The sequence below is a fragment of the Lacerta agilis genome, chromosome 10, assembly GCF_009819535.1.
Source record: "Lacerta agilis isolate rLacAgi1 chromosome 10, rLacAgi1.pri, whole genome shotgun sequence".
NCBI classification, from domain to species: Eukaryota; Metazoa; Chordata; class Lepidosauria; order Squamata; family Lacertidae; genus Lacerta; species Lacerta agilis.
In genome coordinates, this window is record NC_046321.1 from 53,733,517 (window position 1) to 53,746,747 (window position 13,231).

Genomic DNA, 13,231 nt, shown 5'->3' on the forward strand with positions numbered 1-13,231 from the left:
AGTCTTCATGAGCCGTTAACTCCTGAGAGATACACCAAGCTGCATAACTGGTACTGAAAGAAATGAGTTTCTCTTAGTATTGTTATAAATAGCAACGATAGTGAGTGAAAGGACACTTGTTCCAAGTTACACGTCTCTCACAGCACCTAACTGTGACCCTGAACTAAAACTCCCATCTTCCTTGGTCACGCTGGTTGGAGCTGACGGGAGTTGCAGTTCAGCAACATATGAAAGGCGACTGGTTAGAAATTCCTGCCCTAAAAACGAAAGAGATTTGCTGAGTTCACACCTAATGAGAAAGCATGGCTTCCTGCTTATGAGAACAAGCCACAGCAAACTTCACATGTTCCCCAGTTCTCTTCATACATGTGCTGGAAGAAAAATCCGAAAGCTTCTGCTCTTGGTTTTAAACTGCTTATAATGCAAATGGAGTGAAGGTGAGAAGGAATATTTTGGGGAACGGATGGGATTCAAAGCAATTCATAGTATAGGGGTAGCCCAAAGACAAAAGCAGGGAACTCACCAGTGACCTAAAAGTGAAAAATTGTGTTGGAATCCAAAGGAAAGCTATTGCTTGGGAAACACTGGGTAATACCGTAAATGTTATTCCCCGATCATAGCTGGAAATTTGGACAAATTTAAGAGTTCGCTGTTAAAGAATGCTGAACTTAAGATTATTTCTTTGTAAGATGTCACGTTCTTGCCCAGCAAGAATGATATAAACAGCAGAGAAATTTGCACAGCAAGTTACGCAGCAGAGGCTGCTGTGATGGCAAGGGCACGGAGGCATCGCTTAGCTGGCTTCCCGACAACATGGCTTGATCCTGGTTACGGGGGTGGGGGGGTGCAAGGCAGCGGGGATCTCAACAAGGTGCAGGCGGAACTAATCCAATGCTGCTTCTGCTATGACCACACACTCTACCTGTCGGTAACCAGGAGCAACATGTGGCATTGGGAAGCCAGGTGATTCGACCACCAACACATGCATTCGCTGCGCGTGGCAGGTTGTGCGAACGGGTCTAGTGAGCAGCTCTCCGCTAAACCAGAAGCGGAGTTTTTGTGCTGAGAACAGAGGATAAAATGGGATAAACTCCTTGCAGGAAGGATAGAGCGTACAGGTAAGGACAAATTAAGTATCAAATCCTTCATAGTTTTTATGTAGCAGAATCACACACCTAATTTCCAGTGCCCTTAAACAAACACATACACACACACACACACACACACACACACACACACACAAAAGATCAGCGATTGTGGCCCTCTTGTTGGACTATTATCACTGGCCATGCTAGTGGAGGCTGATGGGGGTTGGAGTCAAACAACATCTGGAGGACCAGAGGGTCCTTATTCCAGAGAGCCAGTGTGGTGTAGTGGTTAAGAGCGGTAGACTCGTTATCTGGGGAACCGGGTTCGCGTCTCCGCTCCTCCACATGCAGCTGCTGGGTGACCTTGGGCTAGTCACACTTCTCTGAAGTCTCTCAGCCCCACTCACCTCACAGAGTGTTTGTTGTGGGGGAGGAAGGGAAAGGAGAATGTTAGCCGCTTTGAGACTCCTTCGGGTAGTGAAAAGCGGGATATCAAATCCAAACTCTTCTTCTTCTTCTTCTTCCTATTCTCAGAGGGTCCTGATTCCAATTCTAGATACAGCTGCATCACAGGAATGTGGAGGCCAGAAAGGAGGATGGGGAACTCAATTCCAGCGATCTTCACCACAGTTCCTCATACAGCAGACAACACGACCCTGTTGAACTTCTTCGTCAACACAGATTGTGCGCAGCGAATGGAGCGTAGAAATAAAAAGCTGTCCACAATATCTTCTCTTAGTTTTATTTTCGAAAATGTAACAGCCAAACGCTGCAAGCCATCACTCCTCCTCACCAGCAGCTTACAAGACATTTGATCAAACTAAATACAGTTTCAATTAACCAATCATCCTGTCACATCCCTTCCTGCACCCGGTGCAGAAAGTAACTCCCCTTTTGATTAGGCAAAAAGTCGAGAGACCACAGGTGTGCAGCTAAGTAACTGCAAACATACACCTCTGAAACCAACCTGGTTCCTGAGTAGCATTACTGACCACTTTAAGATAAAGAACAACCAACAGACCCATGTGTACAGCCCCCAGCAGGGGCCAGCCTTGCCCACCAAGACCTACAGCCATGCAGGGTGGGCCGCCCACCACTGACCCAATGTTTCTTGTTTCTTTTCCTCTGCACTGTTGCTGCCTGTTCACCTGCCCTCTCCAAACATGCAAGCGGTGACAAAGGTACGGAGAAATAGCAGCATCTTCCACATGGGGGGCCTGCCGAGAGACTGGGGCACAGTGGAGGAATCGTCCCCCAATGCCTCTACGCTGGTATGACGTCTCCTTCAAGTCCAACCCTCAGGCAGCGCCTGTTAAGAAGCATTATTCCTGAGCTCCCAAAAACTCTTCCTTCCTCACAATCCCAGGGGATGTGGGAAACACTCAGTGGATGAAGGAAGCATGCAGTTACATTTCCATTTTTATTCTGACATTTCAACAAAGTAATCATATATATATATATATATATATATATATATATATATATATATATACATATATATACACATATACATACTGCAGTTGTATTTGGAATAGTTGCCTCTCCACCATACTTGTCCAACCTAACCATCCCAAAATTTAGGCGGGTCTTTACACTGGCCAGACTAAATATGTTACTATGTTACCCTCAGCTGTTCTTGAAGGTAGATACCAAAAAATTCCACTCGAGATCTAGCTATGCCCCTGTGGATCCGGCTATGTAGAGACTGTGTCACACGTACTCTTGTCCTGCCCCTTATATAAAGATCTGAGGTATGAGACCATCACGCCACTCCTATCTGCCATCCCGGACCGCTCTTGTGAAGCCAAATTGTTTTCACTTCTAGCCGACCAGAACAGCTCGATAACAGAGAAGGTTGCCAGATTTATGGAGAGAGCAATGAGATTGAGAGCTGCTATCTGAACGACAACAGTGGAGTCATCCAGATTCCAGCATAGGATTTTATTATTATTATCATTATTATTAATATTTTACTATTTATGCTAAGTTCCAAGAAGCTATCACCTTGAGTTTTAATAGGTTATAAGGTTTATTGGTAACCATATTTGTTGTATTTTTGTTGGTGTTTGTCTTTTAGATGCTATGGCCAGTCGGCTACGCAAATAAAGTTTGAATTGAATAGTCGCCTCTCGCTGGAAATGTGTACAGCAAGGGAATGTATTCTGAAGAAAACTGTTAGCATGCATTCTCAGACGCAAGATCTGCCAGAAATTCCTTTGGCCCCAGTGCTGTGCAAATACCAAATGAACTCTCTCTTTTTATTTAAAAAGAAAAAGAAAACAGCCAACGCCACAGCGACGTAATTTCTAATACACTTGCTGCTGTTGAAAAGGCCACTGCCGCGGTTATATTTTGGCAGCTCTGTGAAAAAAAACTTGTCACTCTCTTCATAAATATGTACCAAACGGAATATGAGATGGGAGAATTTAACAGTTAGCCGAATAACATGCCAGTTTCTTTTCTCCTCTGTGATTAAACTATTTCCCCATGTAAGAACAACACCTCTAGCTTGAAAAGGATGCCACCTCAAGGCAAAAGCTCATATGAATAATTGCTGTTTTAGAAATGATGCGAGTTTTCCACAGACCACGAGCAACTTAAGAAACAGTCACTAGATTTTTTTCCCCAGCACATGGCATTTAACAGATGGAATATATTGTGGCCCCAATCCAGCTGTGACTAAGATGGCAATCCTAACAATCCAGTGAATACGCCCAATGGGGAGCAAACCTGTATAGAACTGTTGTGCGTACCTTGTTGAAAGCAAGAGAGCTTTCAAACAAGTCAAGACTGACCTGTTTCATTTATTTCAATGGGTTTCAAAAGAACAGCTACACTTATCTGAATCAGGGACTAGTGCCTAGTCATGTAAAACAGGATTTCAATATGCAACCCCCTCAAACGGAAATGAAGAATGCAGTCTCTCCCTCTCTCCACACACACAGACAGACAGAGAGAGAGAGAGAGACAGACAGACAGACAGACAGACACAGAAATAGTTTTCCCATTTTTTGAAAATATGTTACAAATGGGTGACATTTCCCCAACTCAAAACAATACAAATAAAAGCAAAACATCCTCACACGACAGTCCCTGCACATCCAAAACTAATTTTCGGGATTAATAATAATAATAATAATATTTTATTTATACCCCACCCTCCCCAGCCAAGACCGGGCTCAGGGTGGCTAACACTGAATATAAATACAGTAAAAACATTAAAAACAAACAAAAAACCCAAACAAACAGTTGATTAAAATATAAGTTAGAATACAGCTTAAAATGCAGCCTCGTTTTAATGGTAGCCTATAGATCAAAGCCATAAGGGGAGAAAATGTCAAATATTCACCGGGGCCAACTATCCATGCTGAGGGAAAATTTATATACAATATAATATGAAATGATTTGTAACTATCAGGTGATTCTGTGTTTTCACTTTACTGCTTATGTGGGCAAGATGTGATCAAAAGGAAGCCTTTAATATGGGTAGAATCTGAGACTGCAATCTTGTACCCAGTTACTCGAGGGTAAGTCTTATTAAGCTCAGTGAGACTTGCAAGGGGATTGTGCTGAGAGTCGCTTTTACGTGGCGAGTTAATTTGTCCATTCTCACTGCAAATTCTCTGATTGCATGGGTCTACATCCCTATAATTCTTTGGTGAGGCTAATTTTTCCCCACTGAAAATTTGCCTCGGTATAATGCAAGACACAGAGAGCCAGGCTTCAAAAACAACACGATTATGTTCATATTAAGCACATTTTAGAAACGATTGCATTTCCAAAAGGACAGTTTATAATTGTATACATACAAAAGCACCTGCTGTTAAAACTGCTATTCAAGGATTAATCTGAGTTCATACTCGGCCCCCACACCCTGTTTTCGCTGCTAGGATTCCTCCCTAAATAATAATGAAAAATGCCTCTAAACATGCACAGCGTAATAAATTTTAAAAATTCTGCCACCTGTCTCCATATGTGGAGTTATCCATGGTTATTCATCAAGGACGTGGCAGAAGTGCTTTCTGACATTCCACTTTACACAACAATACAAATTAGTACGCTTCAAAATAGATAAGAAACACAGTCCTGGACACATTTACTGAGAATTCCAGTGAGATCTATTGGACTCAGAGCCCAGTTGGTGGGTTTAAGATTCGCACGTCACACACTAAGCAAGAGAATCCCAAGGCTGCCGCTGGACAGCCACTTACCTGGAAGTAAGCTCCATTTAACTCAACAGGACTTACTTCTGAGTAGACTGGTACAGGATTGCACGGCAAACTTTCACTTGATTTCCATAGGCTTTGTTTCCAAATAAACGTGCTCAGAATAGCAGCACAAATTAGAGAGAAGGGGTTGCAGTTGGTTCTCGAACGGAATCCGTTCTGGAAGTCCGTTCGACTTCCAAAACGTTCGGAAACCAAAGTGCAGCTTCTGATTGGCTGCAAAAAGCTCCTGCGGCCAATCGGAAGCTGCGGGAGCCCCATCAGATGTTCAGCTTCCAAAAATTGTTCACAAACCAGAACATTCACTTCCGGGTTTGCGGCGTTTGGGATCCAAAACGTTTGAGAACTAAGCTGTTCGAAAACCAAGGTACCACTGTATTCCCCCCCCCCCCGCCCATCTAAATATTTGAACACTGTACATTACCCACTCACCGCAATTTCCTGCTCGTAGGTCCAAACACCGCAGGCCAGTTCGATGCAGAATATCACAAGCAAACTTCCGAAATACTGCAAAACACAAAACAGGAGTTAAATTGTAACTAGTCTGGTGGGGAGAAACGACTTCTCGTTTTAAAACACAATTTTCGCACTCTAAAAAATCCTAAAATAATTTCGGCTTCTTAACCAAACGCATATAACGGCTATTTTGGTATAGTTACCCTACCTCTCAGTCCCGTGCAAAGCGAGATGTTCCAAACCCACCTAATCAATGGGCTGGATGCAAGCCAACTGCTGTGATAATAAACAGTTAGACAAAAGCTGCTCACAGAGGGTAGTTTTTGCCCAGAGGGTAGTTTCCAAGAATTAAGGGTAGAAGAGGAATTCAGAACAGGCAGCTGGCGCTATCAATTCCCCTACACCAGGGGTGGCCAACTTCTCAGAGACCGCGATCTACTCACACAGTTAAAAACTGGCAGTGATATACCCCCTTTTGGGGGGTTCAGATCACAGTTCTTGAGTTTCTTTAGGGAGGAGGAAAGCGACAGTGAGCGATTTTTTTTTTTTTTTTTTAGGAAGGAAAGCCCTGTTGTTGTTTTTCAAAGTTTTTTATTGCTTTTATTAATTACATCAACAAATTCACATAATATTAAACATAATTCTATGACTTATTGCAAACAATTATGTATTCAAATATTTTCTTTGTATATCCCTATACTCTGCCGAGTATTGTGACTTCCCTCCCTTCCATCCCTGGTTTTCAGTCTTCTCATCATTCTCTCGCTTTAATTATTGTTCATTCCCCATATGTACATTCTTACATATTTACATTCTTAATTTGTTCTTATCTACATCTGTTATCGAATATTTTCACATTGCAAGTATTTTGTTAAATCCTGTTGGTGTTATCGTTTTATTACCAGACTTTTTTAAATACTCAATAAATTTACTCCAATCTGTTGTGACCTTTTGGTCTCTCTGGTTTCTTATCCTTCCTGTTAGTCTAGCTAATTCCAAGTATTCTATTAATTTGTTCCGCCACTGTTTTTGGTGTTTCAGGTCATTTTACGGGTGCAGGGCAAAGATGTTAAATTTTTTTTAGGGGAGATAAAGTTATTTAGCTTCTTTGGGGGAGCCACTGATCTACCAGTGATCTACCACAGATGTCCAGTGATCTACTGGTAGATCACGATCTACCTGTTGGACATGCCTGCCCTACACGATATAGCAGGTTACATAACCAGTGGCTGTTCAATTCCAAGTAATAATTTTAGGATCAAGTTGCGAGGCAGTTATTTACCATGCAGCAAATCAAAGCTGGTTCACCATACAGTACTGTTATTTCTGCAAAAAAAATATGCCTTACTACTCGAGCCACTACCCCACAAATCGCACTGACATGACGAACAACACACTAGGAGGAATGTTTTGGTAGCAACCACAGCTTGGCATATATACAGCACATCCGAGCATTCGAAGGGTTTCCCATGTGTCCTTTCAGGAAACCTACAAAAAGCTATTTGGCCAGTATTTGGTCAGGCAGCGGGTCTTATTTAAGGTCACCCAGTAAGCAAATAGTTAAAAGTGAGTGTTGATCCACAGCTGTATCAGTTGTTTAAAAAAGGTGTTTAAAAATGCAACCTTTGTGGTTTGGTAACCACATCGACTTATAGGATGGGTATAGAAGAAAATAATTCCTGGCACCTTCCGGTTCAGTCATAGCGCCAGGAGATTTTGGTCGGCAAGCTTTAATTGGAAGATGGGTATGTATCAAGCATTTCTTGTCTTAGGGCTTATTAATAGGAGATGTTTGTGTGTTTGTGTGTGTGTGTGTGTGTGTGTGTGTGTGTGTGAGAGAGAGAGAGAGAGAGAGAGAGAGAGAGAGAGAGAGAGAGAGAAGTATTGCTTTCTTATTTGTTACTGAAATTCAGACACATACAAATTTGTTATTGGCGTCAGAACGACCAGGGACCAACAACAAGAAGGAACCTCTCATATTCAAGTTGCAGGCCTATGAATGATTTAGCCAGTCACACATGCCCCCTTTGAACAGTTTGGGTCTAGGAAACACGCTTTGCAAGTGGCACAGCCATTCACAGTCGGCAACTTTGGGCCCATCCTTCCGTTAAGCCTCCACATTTCTCCATCTCCAACTGCACCGCAACTTATCACCGAACAAGAGTACAGCTTGCTAAAATTGTCTGAGGTATTTCACAGAATAGGCGGCTACTGTGGTCAGTTGCAGACCTGGTTCAGGGAACTCAAGTTTCTGAGAAACGGTTGCAAAGGGGGTAGAATAAGGTGGGGAACCTCAGGCCCAGACCGCCAAATGTGGCCTACCGGGTCCTCTTGGCACTCTTCTGAAGCCACAACCCCTATCCTCAGGCTGCATCCATCAAAGGTCTTCTTCTGTGCCCTCCTTGAGTCAATGCGTCATTGAACGGTGATAATGCTACTCTTTTGGTTGTATGGGTGTATGAGGTGGCTGGGTGCCGAAATCCCAAGGGAGCAGAAAAGACTACTTATGGCTGCACGGATGTTATTTGCCCAGAGATGGAAAGATGATAAAAGTTCCTACCAGAGAAGAATGGCAGATGAAGTTGATGGACTATGCTGAAAGGGCTAAAATGACCTGAAGAGTCAGAAATCAGGAAGACCAAAATTTTAATAAGAAATGGGGGAAATTCATAACCATTGTAAACGGTTAAAATTGTTAGTAGGATTAGAATATCACTTGTAGGTTAAGGGTGAATTCTGGACACAATGAAGATGTAAAAGATTTGTATCACCATAAAAAGATGCGGGAGGAAATGATTAATAATAGGACCCACAAAGGGGAGGATGGAAGTCCAGGAAATTCCTTGGAATCTTGTCTTTATGGTTTATGTTTGATATATCTCTGTAAAAATTTAATTTGAAAAACCAAATAAAAGAAAGTTGGCTTTATATAGGAAACTTATGACTTTACACACCTGTTGCTCTGCCCTATCATTGGCTTATGGCTTTCAGAAAGTCACCTATGAGGAAATAATAATAATAATAATAATAATAATAATAATAATAATAATAATAATAAATTCCCTGCCCATCTGGCTGGGCTTCCCCACCCCTGAGAGAGAATGTGCAGGTTATTTACAGCAAAAAAGTGGGGGAAATGTTGTTCTTGGGAAATGTTGTTGTTGTTGTTTTTTAAAAAAGCATTTTATGGGTATTTTCCTTTGCGAAAGTGTTTCCTATTTTCTCTCTTCTGTCAAAGTTACAGCGTTGCTAGAAAACCAATTAATCATTTGTCAGGATGCATCTTCCCCTGTTGTTAATTTATTCGCTTTCATCGCTCTAATAAATGACGAACATGCACACAGTGTGTCGCACGGATCGACTCTGCCATCATATTTCAGGCAATGGTGCAAGGAACGACGCCGTGGAAATAGAAAATGCTTCACATGCAACCGTTCAGCCACTTCTTCTGCACTCAATATATTGGTTTAATTCCAACATTTCCTTTTTTCTGAATGCCATTAAATGTTTCACAGCTGAAGCAACACAGAAATATATATATATATTCATTTAAATGGCTTCCTGCCTTACAACAGGTTTTCAGAAAGTTTCTGAATAACTACACAGATAGCTTTTAAGTACTGTTAAAAAGACAGGGGGAGAGAAGATTAAATGGAATGTGTACAAAGCATCATTTTGTGCATCTACAGCGAGCAAGGAATCGACACAATGTTTGCGACAAGCAGTTAAAACACACTTCCCAGAAACAACAGGTGAGATTGTAGGTGGGAGATTCTGGCTCAAGAAAGAGAGAAAGAAGACTGGTTTGTGCCTGGGAGAATGTCAGGAATAGATCAGCCACTCTCACATTACAGGGGTTTATGTATGGATTTTACAACTAAATTTATACTTGTAAACTGCTTAGATGCCATTTTGCCATGCAAGCGGTATATAAATTAAACAATTATAATAGCTATTGTTGTTATTTCTAGGAATCATTGCATCAATACTGGCTTTTGTTTGTTTGTTTGTTTCTACAAAACACTTTGTCATTCTGAAACTGTTAATCTTTTATTTCATTCTATTTATAAGAATATTTATTTACCGCTAGCTTGTGTAAAACACATCCACGCAGTGTACAAAAATATATGTACATATAAACGACAAGAAATGTTACAAGAAATATAAAAGCAGCACATGCCATAAGGAACTGGCCAACCACACAAAATTCACCCAGCTGAAAAGGCCTGGCGACACGAAAAAGCCTTCGAAAGACATCTAAAAATAAGATGCAATCATACTTGGCTAATTTCCATAGGGAAGGGCATTTCACACCACCTGACAGGCTCAATTTCTCACAAATAACAAGCAGGCCTCATTCACAACATTCAGACAACATCTTTTAATGTATACATCTGTCTACTTATTTTCCTAAAGAAAATTATCCAATAGACCGTAAAGGCTGCACGATATTGTTTCTTTACAGAGCCTGGATAGAGAAGAAACTGTTTTGAAATATCTGGGATTTAATAAATGGGGAAGGGGGGATGCTCTTGCCTTTTGGCAGGTTAATACTGAGTCCATACAGACAGCAGCATGGCAGGATGATCACTTGCACCCCAAAAAGGTGACTTTTCCATGTGCAGGGGACTCGCCGAATGGGCAGCTCATGAACCAATAAAACGGTCTTTGTGGGCCGGATCCGGCCATGGGCCGCACATTGCCGACCCCTGCTTTACTATAACTACATATTTGGACTTTTCGCTTTCTAATCTGTCACGAGCGCTATTGTTTTCTTAAATAATAAACAGATCTTTATCAGAACCTGGTCCAAGCCGCCACACAAAATTGTCTCACGGGTGAAGTCACCTCTGTATCTCCATTTCATTTCTTTTCTCATTCCTGTGCGCACTAAGCATGCTCAGTTCTCTTATCCCCACGTGTTTTTTTGAGCAGGGGAGGGAGAACAAATAGCATGAATGACTGGCTGGAACCCTGAACAGGAGCAGTCCAAGTTGCAACAGGATCCACTCTGTCCCCCAGTGCTTCCAAAACCCAATAAAATAGATCCTGACCTCTGGGGAGCACATGATGCATGAGGCTATCAACCACTCCCCTAAACCCTTGACTTCCCCCCGTAAGCAAAGTCAGGAAAGAGAGAAAAGAGAGATTCCGAGGGTGAGCAGTTGCAGAAGGAAACCTTCAGGGAACCTCAAAAGGCTGGCATATACGGCGGGCCAAACAAATGCCAAAAGATTGCAAGATGTGAAGTACAGCATTTGCTACTGGCTACCAGTTTTATTCCGAGAAACAAGCACCCCTGACATCGGCCTGTGCCCTCGGAAACATCTCATGACCCCCAGCAGAACGCTCAATTTGCAAAGGGAACTCAAAAAAAGAAGAGAGCCAACAAAAGTTTCTGGATTTGTAACTGATGGTTTCTGCTGCTCGGATCATAGTTACAACCCAATGAAGCGTGATGAGAGGTAGCCCAAAGATCACTCTGGAAGCTGCTCTTTTAAAACTCTGATTAAAACCGGGAACAGCATCCAGGCTGGAAATAAAGGGAAATGAATTCCTCAGGGCACACTTCTTTTCGGCTACCCTTATCAAAATCCCGGAGCGATGAAACTCGGCTTTTCCCGTTTGCCTGCCAATAAAAGGGCGTTTCCTCAACTGGGAAGACAAACTATTTTAGAAACGGGATGAATGTCGCTAGGTCTTTAAAAATAAATCCTCTCCATGACAGATATGATCAAAGCAAAAGGGTGGGCTTAGGTCAAGCAAATTGAAACGTAGCTGTTGACTTCAGGGAAATCAGGATGGAACTAAATGATCCCCCTTATTATTTGCCAGTACATGGGGTGTGAAGATACACACAGCTACTAAAAGGTTGTTTCTTTTAAAGCCCCAAATGTTCTGCGGAGTGTGTTAATTTTCTCAGGTTCCCCCTGAATGCGGCACTGTTCTTTTTGGGTTGTGCATGTGTGTGTTTTTAATGCAGACTTCATTTCTTCTCCACATTACCATTTCAAAGCTAACAAATGCCACGTGTTTATCAGTTTATTCCCACATGATCAAATGCAAGTGAAACATCATTTCAGGTGGTTCGAACAGAAAGTGAATGAGAGGAAAGCTGAGTTTCCCTGAGCAAAGCGAGAGCTTCCAGGTGCTGGTAAGGAACCCATGGTCCCATGAACGCAACAGGGAACCCCTAGATATAGAAATACATGGGTGTCAAGATAGTGCCGTGCTCTCCTCCCATTATTTGCCATCTTGGCAAATAATCCTCAAGGCTAGAGGGGGAGAGCCCTGCGGAGGGTGACTGCCACTGCTTAAAAGAAAGGCAAAGCAAAGAAACCTGTAGTCCAATGGTCAATGAGTATGGAAGTTGTGTCACAGGTTGTTCACCCTTTCCTGTAAGAGTAGGAATACGCAGCATTGATAGGAACAAGCAGACACTTCTCCATTAGGCTGATCAAGCATAAGACGTTGCCTTGATGCAGCACTTTGAGATCGCCATGTGGAATTCTCTTGAGCAAAGAAACCTACTGACGCATGTGGAAGTCAAATGTGACCTTCTAGGAAGCATGTTCCTGGTGAACTAGGGAATTTGCCACATAAACCGCCTAACAACTGTACTTCTTGTGTCACCTCAATTGTCAATAAGGTATTGGAAAAACCTAGGAGTCTGGGGTGCAGACTGTGGGTACGATGAACCTAGTACATGGAAGGTAGCATTGGCTCTGGGGTTTGGGCAAGGAACCTACAGTTGGTTCTTGGACTCCAGTTCCCATCAGCTGGCCTTGCCAACGATCAGAGATAACGGGAGCTGAAGTCTAACCACATCCGGAAAGCCACAGGTGTGCCATTAATGCTCTAGAGCAGGGTTGCCCAAACTTGGGTCTCCAGCTGGTTTTGGACTACAAATCCCATCATCCCTGGCCACTGGTCCTGCTAGCTAGGGATGATGGGAGTTGTAGTCCAAGTTTGGGAAACGCTGCTCTAGAGCATATCCTCTCAGTATAGCCCCACCTGTGGAAAAGCTGCTGGAGGGCTCACGGACAAGCTGTCTCCACTCAGTTTCCTGTGATATTCCACAGGAAGCCCCCACCCCACCCCTCCAGACACATCCCAGGCCTTCCTGTGGCCCCCACAACTCTCAGGAGATCCTGATCATCCAAATTTTCGTATTCAAGTGCATTGCTATTGTTAAGCAGAGGGCTATCTTTATTAAAAGAAATGAATCTGGGAGGCAACGTGATTAAACAGGAAAAGAGTGTCAGGAGCAGCTGGCACCATCAGCTCCCTGCCCAAGCTGTCAGCCTGATGGGCAGCTGCTGGCATGAGTGAAAAAACCAGAAGAAGCTGGGCAAGGCAGCCCTGGGGGAGGGGGAGGAGGAGAAGGAGGGATGCTCAACCTGGATAAAGGTGTGGCCTGCAGCACATTTAGGGAAGGGATGTCAGGGACTGTGCTGAGGA

At 42.8% G+C, this 13,231-nt stretch overlaps 1 protein-coding gene across 2 annotated transcripts in view; it reads right to left on the reverse strand.

The window, feature by feature from the left end:
- The window catches only part of TSPAN12 (tetraspanin 12), an 89,277-nt gene that overhangs the window by 14,279 nt on the left and 61,767 nt on the right, over positions 1–13,231 (reverse strand). For both annotated transcript variants that reach the window (XM_033161987.1, XM_033161986.1), the window contains exon 5: positions 5,747–5,821. In XM_033161987.1, the coding sequence (XP_033017878.1) occupies positions 5,747–5,821 (75 nt within the window). The remainder of the gene's footprint in view (positions 1–5,746; positions 5,822–13,231) is intronic.